The 11,603-nt window shown below is 40.2% G+C and overlaps 1 protein-coding gene across 7 annotated transcripts in view; it reads right to left on the bottom strand.

The window, feature by feature from the left end:
• Nucleotides 1-1,326: 1,326 nt before the first annotated feature.
• EGF (epidermal growth factor) overlaps nt 1,327-11,603 on the bottom strand; it is a 99,788-nt gene continuing 89,511 nt past the window's right edge. For 3 of the 7 annotated variants that reach the window (XM_054486120.2, XM_054486123.2, XM_054486126.2), the window contains 3 exons: nt 9,294-9,411; nt 5,687-5,768; nt 1,327-2,730 (listed from right to left, as the gene is read on the bottom strand). In XM_054486120.2, the coding sequence (XP_054342095.1) occupies nt 2,477-2,730; nt 5,687-5,768; nt 9,294-9,411 (454 nt within the window). In that variant the 3' untranslated portion in view covers nt 1,327-2,476. The remainder of the gene's footprint in view (nt 2,731-5,686; nt 5,769-9,293; nt 9,412-11,603) is intronic. The other 4 variants (XM_054486122.2, XM_054486121.2, XM_054486124.2 and 1 more) reach the window with 4 other exon arrangements.

Raw genomic sequence — 11,603 nt, 5'->3', positions numbered from 1 at the left:
GTTTTGGTTGCATGTGTATGTGTGTTTTTTAAGGATTTATAATTTAGTACTGCTATTACATTTTCAAAGATCACACAATAATCATTTATTCTCATGAAAAGAACATCAATTGGAAATCAAGGCTAATAGTTGGACTGGAATCTTATGGTTTCAAAAGAGTACAGTGTATTAAGCCTTTATTAGATGCTAGAAAAGAGGCCAATATGCTCATTTTTTACGTAGTAGGTGACATTTAGTCAAACAGAAGCTCAATCAGGCATTGCACGCAATGAGACCATGAGAGTTAGGGAGGAAAAGTATTCAGTCTGGAAAAAACACAAATCAAGTTTTTACATGAAAATGCTGTTCTTAAAACTTGAATTTTTAAAGAAAAGAGGACATTATTGGTAAAGATGTGACGCTGCAAGAAGAAGATATCTCTGCAGGGTGGCTTGGTGACTAAAAAACACAAAGTGCGTTTTTTCTTTAATCCGACCAGGAGCTGGTGGATAGCCTAGTCAAGGACTTAGCAGGGTCCCAGTTTCTAAGGTACCAGAGTCATTAAGAAGGAAACAAGGATTTTCTGGTACAAAGATAATGGTATATTATGGGTAGCTGTGGTCTCGTGTCATTTCTTTTGTCATCATTGAACCCCTAAAAGAAAGAGGTGCTAAAATACAAAAATGTAATCTAAACCCAAAAGTGAGCTTTTGGAGGAATAAAAAATATTCACACTTAGGGAAAGAAAACCTTGGGGGAAATTATGGTTATTATTTTTCTGAGGCCAGTGACTCAGCAGAAATAGACAAGTCTTCTGATCCTCCAGGATATTAATTGTCAATGAAAGCAAAACCAAATATAGAAAAATCTAAATTAGCTGGGCGAGGTATCATACTGAATAATTAACTAACATCCACAAACCTCAAGTCATCCTCCCATCACCAAATCTTTACCAAAATTCCTATAAAGTATCCATTTGAAAATAGGTACTTCAATTTCTTTTTATTCTGATGTCTGGTATCACCAAAGTCCAAGGAGTTGAGAAATGAAAGATAAACAAAGGGACTAGTTAATGCATAAACTGAATGATTCAAAGCCCCCAAAATTCAAAGTTACCATATCACGTTGTGTTATCTGTAGTAACAATATCTTGGCTGCAAGAAAAATATTTAATTAGAACACCATGTGAAATTTTAATCTATAGAGTTGTAGATTAAAAAAATTTTTTTAAGAGTTACAAGGCTGGGCACCATGGCTAATGCTTGTAATCTAATACGTTGGAAGGCTGAAAGTCAATCACCATTCATTCTGCAAAATTGCCAGCATGACCTTGCTTGAGGCCAGGAGTTCAAGACCAGCCTGGGCAACATTGTGTGACTCCCATGTCTACAAAAAATAAAAATAAAAAATTTAGCCAGGCATGGTGGCCTGTGCCTGTGGTCCTAGTTACTCGGGAGGCTGAGGCAGGAGGACTGCTTGAGCCCAGGAGTTTGAGGCTGCACTGAGCTATGATTGTGCCATTGCACACTCCAGCCTGGATAACAGAGTGAGATCCTATCCTCTCTCCGGAAAAAAAAAAACGAAAAACAGAAACATCAGCAAGCTTGACAAATCATTTTGGTTCAACTCTAGTACTGCCTTAGACTATAATTAACTACTTAATCAGGCATACAATAAAATGTTTATGTTTTTTGGTGATTTTATTTAAATAATTAGAAGAAATTCATCATTGTCTATAATGAAAATAAATCAGGCAATTTACTTACAATCTTGTAACTGAAAATACATACAAATTCTGTGCAATCACACCAAGAGGGAAAATTCTGTAGGGGAAAAGGACAGTAATGACTGAGAAACCCCGAAGCCTCCTGTGTAATATTTTAAAAATAAAATGTTCTCATTCAAATATTTGTTTAAAAAAATAAGCCATCTAATTCTGAAGAAATCAGTTTCTAAATTACATTTTTCATTGATTCATTACAACTCATTTTGCAAAATCATCAGCATGGACCACGCCAATGAGGAGTTAAATGCCTACACTGTATCTTAACGGTATTGTAATATTCCAATCATTTCATGAAATTGATATAAATGTTCTGTCCAGATCAAAGAAATTACTTTGTAACTGACCAAACCAGTGTGATTGTCTGCTTTAACCCCTAATTTCTTCTGGGGCTGCAGGAACAACAAAAACAAAAATCTATATGTACTGACTGCTGAAGACAACACAATTTACAAAGCACTGTGGTCCCGATTTGGGTTTCTAATAAGTTACCTAGTGATTCTCCCAGTACTCTTAATTGGAAATAAGACTGCAGTGAGACTGCTTAAAAGAGCAAACAAAAGCACAACTACATATCTGTCTCCAGGCATTGAGTAGGTGATTAGTCGTAGAGATTGTGGAACCAAAACCTATAGTTTTCCTCTACTTTTGAAAGAAAAGATACTGTGCATCGACATAGTTCATTCTTCTTGACTTTCCTTTGAATTCCAGTTTTCACTGAGTCAGCTCCATTTGGTGTGGTGGGTCCAGGGCCCTTTGTTGCCATAATGGGTTAGCTGATAGGAGAGAATGGGGCTTCTCAACACCCCCTTCAAGGGGCTGTGTCCCATAGGAGGGCATATGAAAGCTTCGCTCCATTACCTGGGGACAGGAGCCGTTATCACTGGATACTGGAATCCAGCAGCCTTGCTCTGTGCCCATTCCACATAACTGGGGCTCCTGCCTCCATGAAGTTGGTTGCACTGACCCTATACGAAAGACAAAAGAAATTTCAATATTCATATCATTCACAATAGATAGGCAAGAGAGACCCTAAATGTAGTGGTTGAAGAACTGGCCTGAAAATGAGACACAAAGATAACCCATTTTCAAACTACTCTAGACACATTTTTTTCTTCTTCTTTTTTTTTTTTTTTTTGATAAGCATCTCACTCTGTCATCCAGGCAGATTGTGCAGTGGCACAATCACAGCTCACCACAGCCTCTTCCTCCTAGCCTTAGGTGATCCTTCCACCTCAGCCTCCTGAGTAGCTAGGACTATCCGGCTAACTTTTGTATTTTTTGTAGAGACAGGGTTGCCATGTTGGCCAGGCTGGTTTTGAACTCCTGGGCTCAAGTGATTCGCCCACCTCAACCTCACAAAGTGCTAGAATTACAGGTATGAGATACCACGCCCCACCCTGGGCCCAATTTTTAAAAAATTAAAATAGGCCAGTGCAGGGGCTTATGTTTGTAACTCCAGCACTTTCAGAGGCTGAGGTGGGAGGATGGCTTGCACCCAAGGGTTCAAGACCAGCCTGGGTAACATAGGGAGTCTCCATCTCTACATAAAATAAAAAACTAGCTGGGTATGGTAGGGCATGCCTGTGGTCCCAGCTATTTAGGAGGCTGAGATGGGAGGATTGCTTGAGCCTGGGGAGGCCAAGACAGCAATGAGCCATGACCAAGCCACTGCACTTTAGCCTGGATGACAGAGTAAGACCTTGACTTGAAAGAATTTTTTAAAAATTAAAACAGTCTTCGTTGGCATCTTAAAATTTTTTTAAAAAAATTAAAATAGTCTTGGTTGGTTGAGATGATTTAAAGAACTGTACTACCTGACACATTGCTCTTTAGCTTTTACTGTTTACTTCTGTCTCCCCATCTGGACCACAAATTACTTGAGAGTAGATAGAGCTCAGGTTTTTTGTTTTTTGTTTTTGAGACGGAGTCTCACTCTATCTTTGTTTTGAGATGGAGTCTCACTGGAGTGCAGTGTTGAGATCTCAGCTCACTGCAACCTCCATCTCCCAGGCTCAAGGGATCCTCCTACCTCAGCCTCCCAAGTAGCTGGGACTACAGGTGTGTGCCACCATGCCAGGCTAATTTTTGTACTTTTTGGTAGAGACAGCGTTCCACCATGTTGGCCAGGCTGGTCTGAAACTCCTGACCTCAAGTGATCTGCCCACCTTGGCCTCCCAAAGTGCTTGGATTACAGGTGTGAGCCACTGTGCCTGGTCTGAGTTCAGATTTTAGATGTATTTCTTTTCCTTTCCCCTGGCATAGTCAGCCGCCTCTAGCACGTACTCTGCACTTAACCTGTGTCAACTGATGTCAGCTGAGCTCGTGAAGATAGTTTTATGAAACTACACTAGTATTGTGTTGTAATGAGTTTTCCAGGAGCAGAGAAGAGACTGGCTCAGAGCCAAACTTGATCTTTTATTTCATTCCTCACTCAATCTCCCCCCACCCCAATCTCTATGCACATTTTCACTCCAGGCATTTATGAGACAGCTGGACATGATCGGGGATGTGATCACTCATGCTGGGAGACAGTTATATGCGTGGCCCACAGAGAATGGGTCAAATTGTTTGCAGTACAGTGCAGGGGGGAGAAAAAAAACAACAACAGCAAGAGAGACATTCTAATATATTCCTGAGTACTCAGCTAACTGTAATGAGTCCTTAGTTCTTTTCTAAGTTTAAACAAATTCCTGTAAAATCGTTGTGCTATTAGCTTGCAAAATTATATGTGCCTCTATAGTGGGTTACCATTAAAAGAAAGAATTATGAACTTTTAGCTGCTCAAGGAAAAGTAGTAACTACAAATATTCCATTACTTTTTAATAGTGCTACCAATAACAACAAGCACTGAAGCAAATTTTTGAAAATGCTGAATTTTTTCATTATCAGGGGAAAGTAATGATCCATACAAAAAACTATGTTATTGTAGTTTTCATATTCAATTCTTAAGTGTACCTTAATATCCAGGCCTTCTTCAAATTAGGTAATAAAGTTGTACTGAATTCAGTATGTGGGGTTTCATGGCAACATAGGTATGAGAAGGGAATTTAGAATGAGTTTTCCAAAACAAGAAGCCTATGTTCTTTCCAGAAAGAAATCTGAGGAGGAGGTTATGATAATAAGCACACTGAAGAAGGAAAAATATAGAAAATTTAATTGGAATTGATATTTCATTAGCTCCTTTCATTAGCAGAGGAACTGTTTTTGTTGGCTAAAAGTTTCTCTAAACCTTTCCAAAGGCTCACGACACAAAGGCCTGTGAAACAAAGTCCTCTGGCCTGTGAAACAAAACTCAATCTTATGAAAACCAAAATGTTGATCATAATACAACTCTTAAGGGTATCTAAGTTCATTTCTGTCTGAAGTAGACTGAGTTCCTGAGAACCTGGGTTGATTTTATGGTCTCTCCACAAGCGGATCGGCTGGACTTCACAGACAGCCAGGCGTCTGGCTAAGGTCATGCCCCTGATAAGACCTGAATACTCTGAAATCCCCAGGACAATCCTCAGATCAACTTAAATTTACAGAAACACTTCCCACTGGATGAACATGTTTTCTTGGAGCCATTTACAACTTAACTGGGACTATACCTACAGCTACCAGTATAGATCCTGGACCCTAAGAATGACCTCAAAACTCAATTCAAATCAAGGAGTCATCCATTGTGTTCTTGCTCAAAGTGCGAGAACACGGGCTGCCCTGTGACTAGAGTATTGAGTGAACATGGTAACCTCATATAAGATAGAACTCCAGTGAAAATCAGGTCCATGGCATTTCAATACAGCCCAGCTACTCACATAGCTTATACAATTTAGTTATTTTGTTTGTGTGTGTGTCTGGTTAAATGAGACTTTTCATTGAAAAACAGTCAGGATCTAAGTAAAAATAACCGTTCACCAGGAGCCAGGGATAAAAACTGACCAACATCTGCTGCCTGGCCATCCTCACCAGCCACTGGTTGACTCCCATTCCTGAGGTCTTTGTGTTCCTTTATAACCACAAACTGCAGACAACAAAAAGGAGGGAGAGAGGATATTGTTAAAATTCACAAATTATTTCAACGTACATTGAATCAAAGTCTATGGCTTTACGATGTTCATCCTATGGAAAGTGAAAGTCAGAAGAAAGGTCCTGTGAAGTTAGTCTTTCTAGCTAAAGAGAGATTCAACATTCAGTGAGGAGCTTTGTGTTACTTTCTCTTAAAGCAACTAGGCACTACCAATATGTTAACTGAAGAATCTATTCTAATTATGGAATCTCAGCTTTTAGGTCACGGATCCCTGGAGGCCACTGATTTACCGTAAGCAATCCAAGAATCCATAAGTATTCTAAGAACTGCCCATAGGCCAGGCAAATAATATCTCATATATGTGTGTGCTACAACTTTTCATACACACACGTACACACACACACATTAATAAGACTCATTTAAACATGCTACCAAGTTCTGAGTAATTTGGGGCCATTAAAGGTAGTAATAATTACTAGTGCAATGACAATTTTGCAAGCTGGTTGAACAGCCTAGGGACCTAGAATTTTAATAGGGAGGAACAGAAAACAACATTTCTCTTCAGTCAACAAAATGATTACTTTTGTCATTATTTGTATTATCAAAAATTGATTGGGCACTTGCAATGCAGGCTGACCAGAGTTCACTGGCTCACATTCACTTTAGATAGATTAGATATTAAAACAGATCCATGGTACAAAGAAAGAAAAGAAGTGACCCCATACAACAGGACAAAGGACATCATTTGGTGAAGTCCTTCCTTGTCAATCAGTAACCAGTGCAAGGACTGCCCCAAGGTTTTGGCCGATCAGGCTCCATTGGTTCAGAAATGGGCGCTCCACAGAAAGGAGCACACAACTCAGAAACAACAGAAAGAGGAGTAGAAAACAATCTCTTTGCCCATATTTTCCTTTGAGAAAGGTATAGAAAGGGATGATGACTGGGGTCAATTAGGGAGAAGACAGGGAAATGTTGGTAAGGGAAGGGTGAATCCACAGAACATGTATTTTCATTTTCTTATTTTTTATAATACGAACCATGCTTCATCTCCTCCTCATTGATGATCTCCTGCAGCAACACATTGCAAAATCAACACGCGACCCACTGTTTAAAGACACATGCCCATTATTTCTGTCTCAAGTCAAAATCCAACCCTCTGCACTGCAAATTTTCTGACCTCGTGCCTCTCTGCCAGAAGAACATAGGTCCCGAAATTCTGGGCTGAGGTGGGGAAAGGAGCTGATGGAACTAGATTTGTTTCTGCTGTTTCTTCTCCTAGTTTGAGCGTTCAGCTCTCTCCCACTCCCACTGATATCTACAGCAGCAGTTGCTATCAACGACAGTTATGACGGCTGTGGGGGACTGAGCTCGGCAGCCCCAGGCCTCCTAACATAGCTCTGAGCCAACAAGCTGCTCATGACAGCAGCAAATGCTTTTGATTTTTTAATAGACGTACACAGATTGTGTTTCTCCTTCATTCCCATGATGATGAATTAATGAGATGAATTAAACCTGCTACTCAAAACCTGAATGAAATACCATGTAGACTGACAAGTGACATCTGGGTAATTTAGAAGTTCACAAAGTCGTGAGGCCTCAAAGAACCAACACATTCTAGAGCTTAGTCCTAGAATCACATACTTGTGGAATTGATAAAGACTGATAAAGACTGAAGGGATCTTAGAGATCATCTAATCCAAACCCCTTGTACTGAGCGGGGAGCAGAGGTCTGCATAGGTTAAAGGAATTGCTGAAGATTAGATAGCCAACTGGTGGGAGAGTAAGGCTAGAACTCACGTTCTTTCTCCTGTTTTAGAGACAAGGTCTCACTCTGTCACTCAGGCTGGAGTACAGTGGTGCTATCATAGCTCACTGCAACCTTGAACTCTCAGGTTCAAGTGACCCTCCTGCTTCAGCCTCTTGAGTACCTGGAACTGCAAGTGTGTACCACCACACCCAGCAAAGTTTTTTTTTTTTAAATCTTTTTAAAGAAATATGATCTTGCTATGTTGTCCAGGCTGTTCCCAAGCTCCTGGCCTCAAGCAATCCTGCCTTGGCCTCCCAAAGTGTGGGAATACAGGCGTGAGCAACCTTGCTCAGCCTCTATTTTTTTCCCCCATACTTGAGTCCAACCAAAAAATAAATAAATAAATAAGGAAACACTGAATGCCTATTACAGGTAGGAAAAGACGATCACCTGGTAGTCAAAAGCACAGTCACAGAAAAGCTACTTTCTGGGAATTCACAGTGAGATGGGAGCTGGGGAGTAAGGGTAATAATGTGGGAAGGACCCCAAACATTGCCTTTGCTCCTCCATAACCTCTCTCTAATAGCTCTTCCCTAAGGATTCAATCCTCCATGGACCTGCCATATATTCCAGTCTCTTCCACAATATATACCACAAGTAATGCCAACAGCACACACTGAATCAGTCATTAACTCTGACAGGTTTCTAGAAATGGAAATTCCCTTAACTGATTCAAGAATGTGTAGCCTGTTTCAAGACTGCCCTCTAGTGTTCCAAGATCAATTACTGAAGTGGTTGATTTATGAAGCATCTTGAACTTCCCAAACCTCTATGTTTTTTGGAAAATATCTAGGATTGTCAGATAAAATACAGAACCCAGTTAAATTTAACTTTGAATTTAAATTTGAACTTTCAGGTATAAGTATGAATTTAACTATGCATCCTATATTTTTATTTGTTAAATCTGGCAACTATTTTGCTACTGAAATTTAGGGAGTTGAAATGTATGTGAGAAAAGAAATATTAAGAAAACTAGAGCTGAGTGCAGTGGCTCATGCCTACAATTCCAGCACTTTGAGAGGCCCGGGCAGGTGGATTGCTTGAGCCCAAGAGTTTGAGACCAGCCTGGGCTACATGGTGAAACTCTGTCTCTACAAAAAATACAAAAATTAGCTGGGCGTGGTGGTGCGTGCTGGTAGTCCCAGCTATTTGGGAGGCTGAGCTGGGAGGATCATTTGAGCCCAGGAGTTCGAGGCTGCAGTGAGCAGTGAGTGGTTGGGCTACTGCACTCCAGCCTGGGCAACAGAGCAAGATCCTGTCCAAAAATAAATAAATAAATAAATAAATAAATAAATAAATAAATAAGAAAGAAAAAGAAAAAGAAAAGAAAGAAAGAAAAGAAATTAGAAGCATAATCTTGGGTTTTTAAGACATCTATCTGGAATGTATCAACTAAAAATATGGAAAGTCTTACATAACACATACAAATCTAAGTTATAGAAAGAATCTACATGAAAGAAAAAAATTCCAAAAATTTATTGTGCCATTAAATTATGGTATTATTATAACTCATCTGATTCCTTTAGTTAACAACACAGTTCCCCCGCCCTCTCACCCAGGACCTCCCTAGCTGATGTGGTCTTGGCTAACATTGACACCAGCTGGAAGCTATAACTGATTCCAGTCATTCTGAACTCAGTGAAAAAATAGAAAAAATGAACAGGGTTTAATATCAAGCCAATTCCTTGCTTCATCTGCTTTGGTCACATTACCCAAGGTTGAGGGCAAGAGGACATCCCATCCTCAGTGTCAGCAGGCCTGCGACTCCTCACGTCTCTGCTCGACTCCTCATAAGGATTCTTTGAATTTTTCGATAGCAGCTTCTGAGTCCTGTGATAAAGCCAAAATTTGAGACAATCTCACAACAAAACAAAATACTCAGCCCACTCAGTGATGATCAGGGACAACTAACTGCTTTTGCTACTAAAATTTAAGTACTTGTGTGGGAGAGAAGAAATATGAAGATAACTAGGAACATAACTTTAGATGTTTAAGGCATTCTTTTCTGCAGAACTCAAAATAGTTTCCAGATAGTGTTTCACTCTTTCCAAGTTTGTGTGAGGTAGAGGGTGTGTGTGTGTGTGTGTGTGTGTGTGTGTGTGTGTGTGCATGTATGCCCATGCATGTTGGGGGGGATAGCCTTGCATTCATTCATTCACAGGTATCTATTCAGTACTAACTATACCCCAGGCACTGTCCTAGTAGTGATGATATGCAATGAAAGAACAATTTACTAATTTTGCAGGGAGGAGTGGGGCAGTCTGTGGAAAAAATATCTCAGCAACTGTGTGAGGCAGACTATGTTAGCTCCATTTACAAGTGAAGCCACTGGGGCTTGGAAATGGCAGTGACTCACCTAAGGCACACGGCTACCAAGGGTAGTGTAAGAAGTGGGTCATAATGACACAAAGCTTAGGCTGCTCTTACTGGCCCACTGCAATCTCTCACTCATAAAGAAATTAGAGGCAAAAACAGAAGGAGTGGATGATCCAAGATAAGAAAATCTCATAGCGGCTAAGCCAGGAAATACACTAAGTATCTTGCTTCCGAATCCAGTTTTTTAGAGTACTGTCTTGTTTGACATTCAATGCTGAGTCTATACAGGGCACGGTGCCATTCACTAGGGGTGGGGGTGGGGAGATTTAGCATGGAGATGGATCCCCATCCTCAAAGCAGTAGCCTCTAGAGCGGTGCATCTGTGAGACTCCACAATAGCACCACTGTCCTGGGGCAGATAGGCAGCTTAATTGCCTCTAGGAATGCAACCCTCTGTCAAAAGCCCTACCTGGACATTCTGGGAAGAGTGATAAGGATAGGAGGGACTGCTGTGAATCTGGCATCACAGACAGTACCAAGAGATGGTATGGGTTATTATGTGTTTTAATCAAAGGCTTCAAAGAAAAAAATTGAAGCAAGTGGCTAATATAAACAATTCCAAAGTTGCAAAGGTACAACGTTATAATTTGTACCAGTCAGAATGGCTAATAATAAAAAGTAAAAAAAAAAAAGATGCTGGTGAAATTTTGGAGAAAAGGAAACACTTATACACCGTTGGAGAAAGAGTAAATTAGTTCAACCATTATGGAAAGCGGTATGGGGATTTTTCAAAGATTTAACTGCAGAGCTACCATTTGACCCAGCAATTCCATTACTGGGTATATACCCAGAGGAATATAAATCATTCTACCATAAAGACACATGGATGTCAATGGTGATAGCAGCACTGTTCGCAATAGCAAAGACACAGAATCAACCTAAATGCCCATCAATGACAGATTGGATAAAGAAAATATGGCACATACACACCATGGAATACTATGCAACCATAAAAAGGAATGAGATCATGTCTTTTGTAGGAACATGGATGGAGCTGGAGGCTATTATCCTTAGCAAACTAACACAGGAACAGAAAACCAAATATCACATGTTCTAACTTATAAATGGGAGCTAAATGATGGGAACTCAGGAACACAAAGAAGGGAACAACAGACACTGGGGGCTACCTGAGGGTAGAGGGTGGGAGGAGGAACAGGAGCAGAAAACATAACCATTGGGTACGGGGCTTAATACCTGGGTGATGAAATAATCTGTACAACAAACCCCAGTGACACAAGTTTACCTGTGTAACAAAACTTCACATATACCCCTGAACCTAAAAGTTAAAAAAAAACCCACAAAAAAACAAAGTTATAGTTTGTGATGAAATACTTTCTGTTGATTTTCTTACAAGGGAGTCCTTCCAAGAAATCACATGTTGTAAACTAATAATATTAGAATACTTGAAAAATTTATTTAGTTTCACAAACATTTGTCTTTTTTGTTTTGTTTCTGAGACAGAATCTCGCTCTGTCACCCAGGCTGGAGAGCAGTGGTGCAATCATGGCTCACTGTAATCACCGCCTCCCTGGCTCAAGCGATCCTCCCACCTTAGCCTCCCAAGTAGGTGGTACTATAGCTGTGTGCCACCGTGCCTGGGTACTTTTTTGTAATTTTAGTAGAGGCAGGGTTTTGCCGTGGTGCCC

The sequence above is a fragment of the Pongo pygmaeus genome, chromosome 3 (genome assembly GCF_028885625.2).
Source record: "Pongo pygmaeus isolate AG05252 chromosome 3, NHGRI_mPonPyg2-v2.0_pri, whole genome shotgun sequence".
Taxonomy (NCBI): Eukaryota; Metazoa; Chordata; class Mammalia; order Primates; family Hominidae; genus Pongo; species Pongo pygmaeus.
The sequence above is the reverse complement of the archived record's forward strand: the minus strand, read 5'-3'. Positions and strand labels throughout refer to the sequence as shown.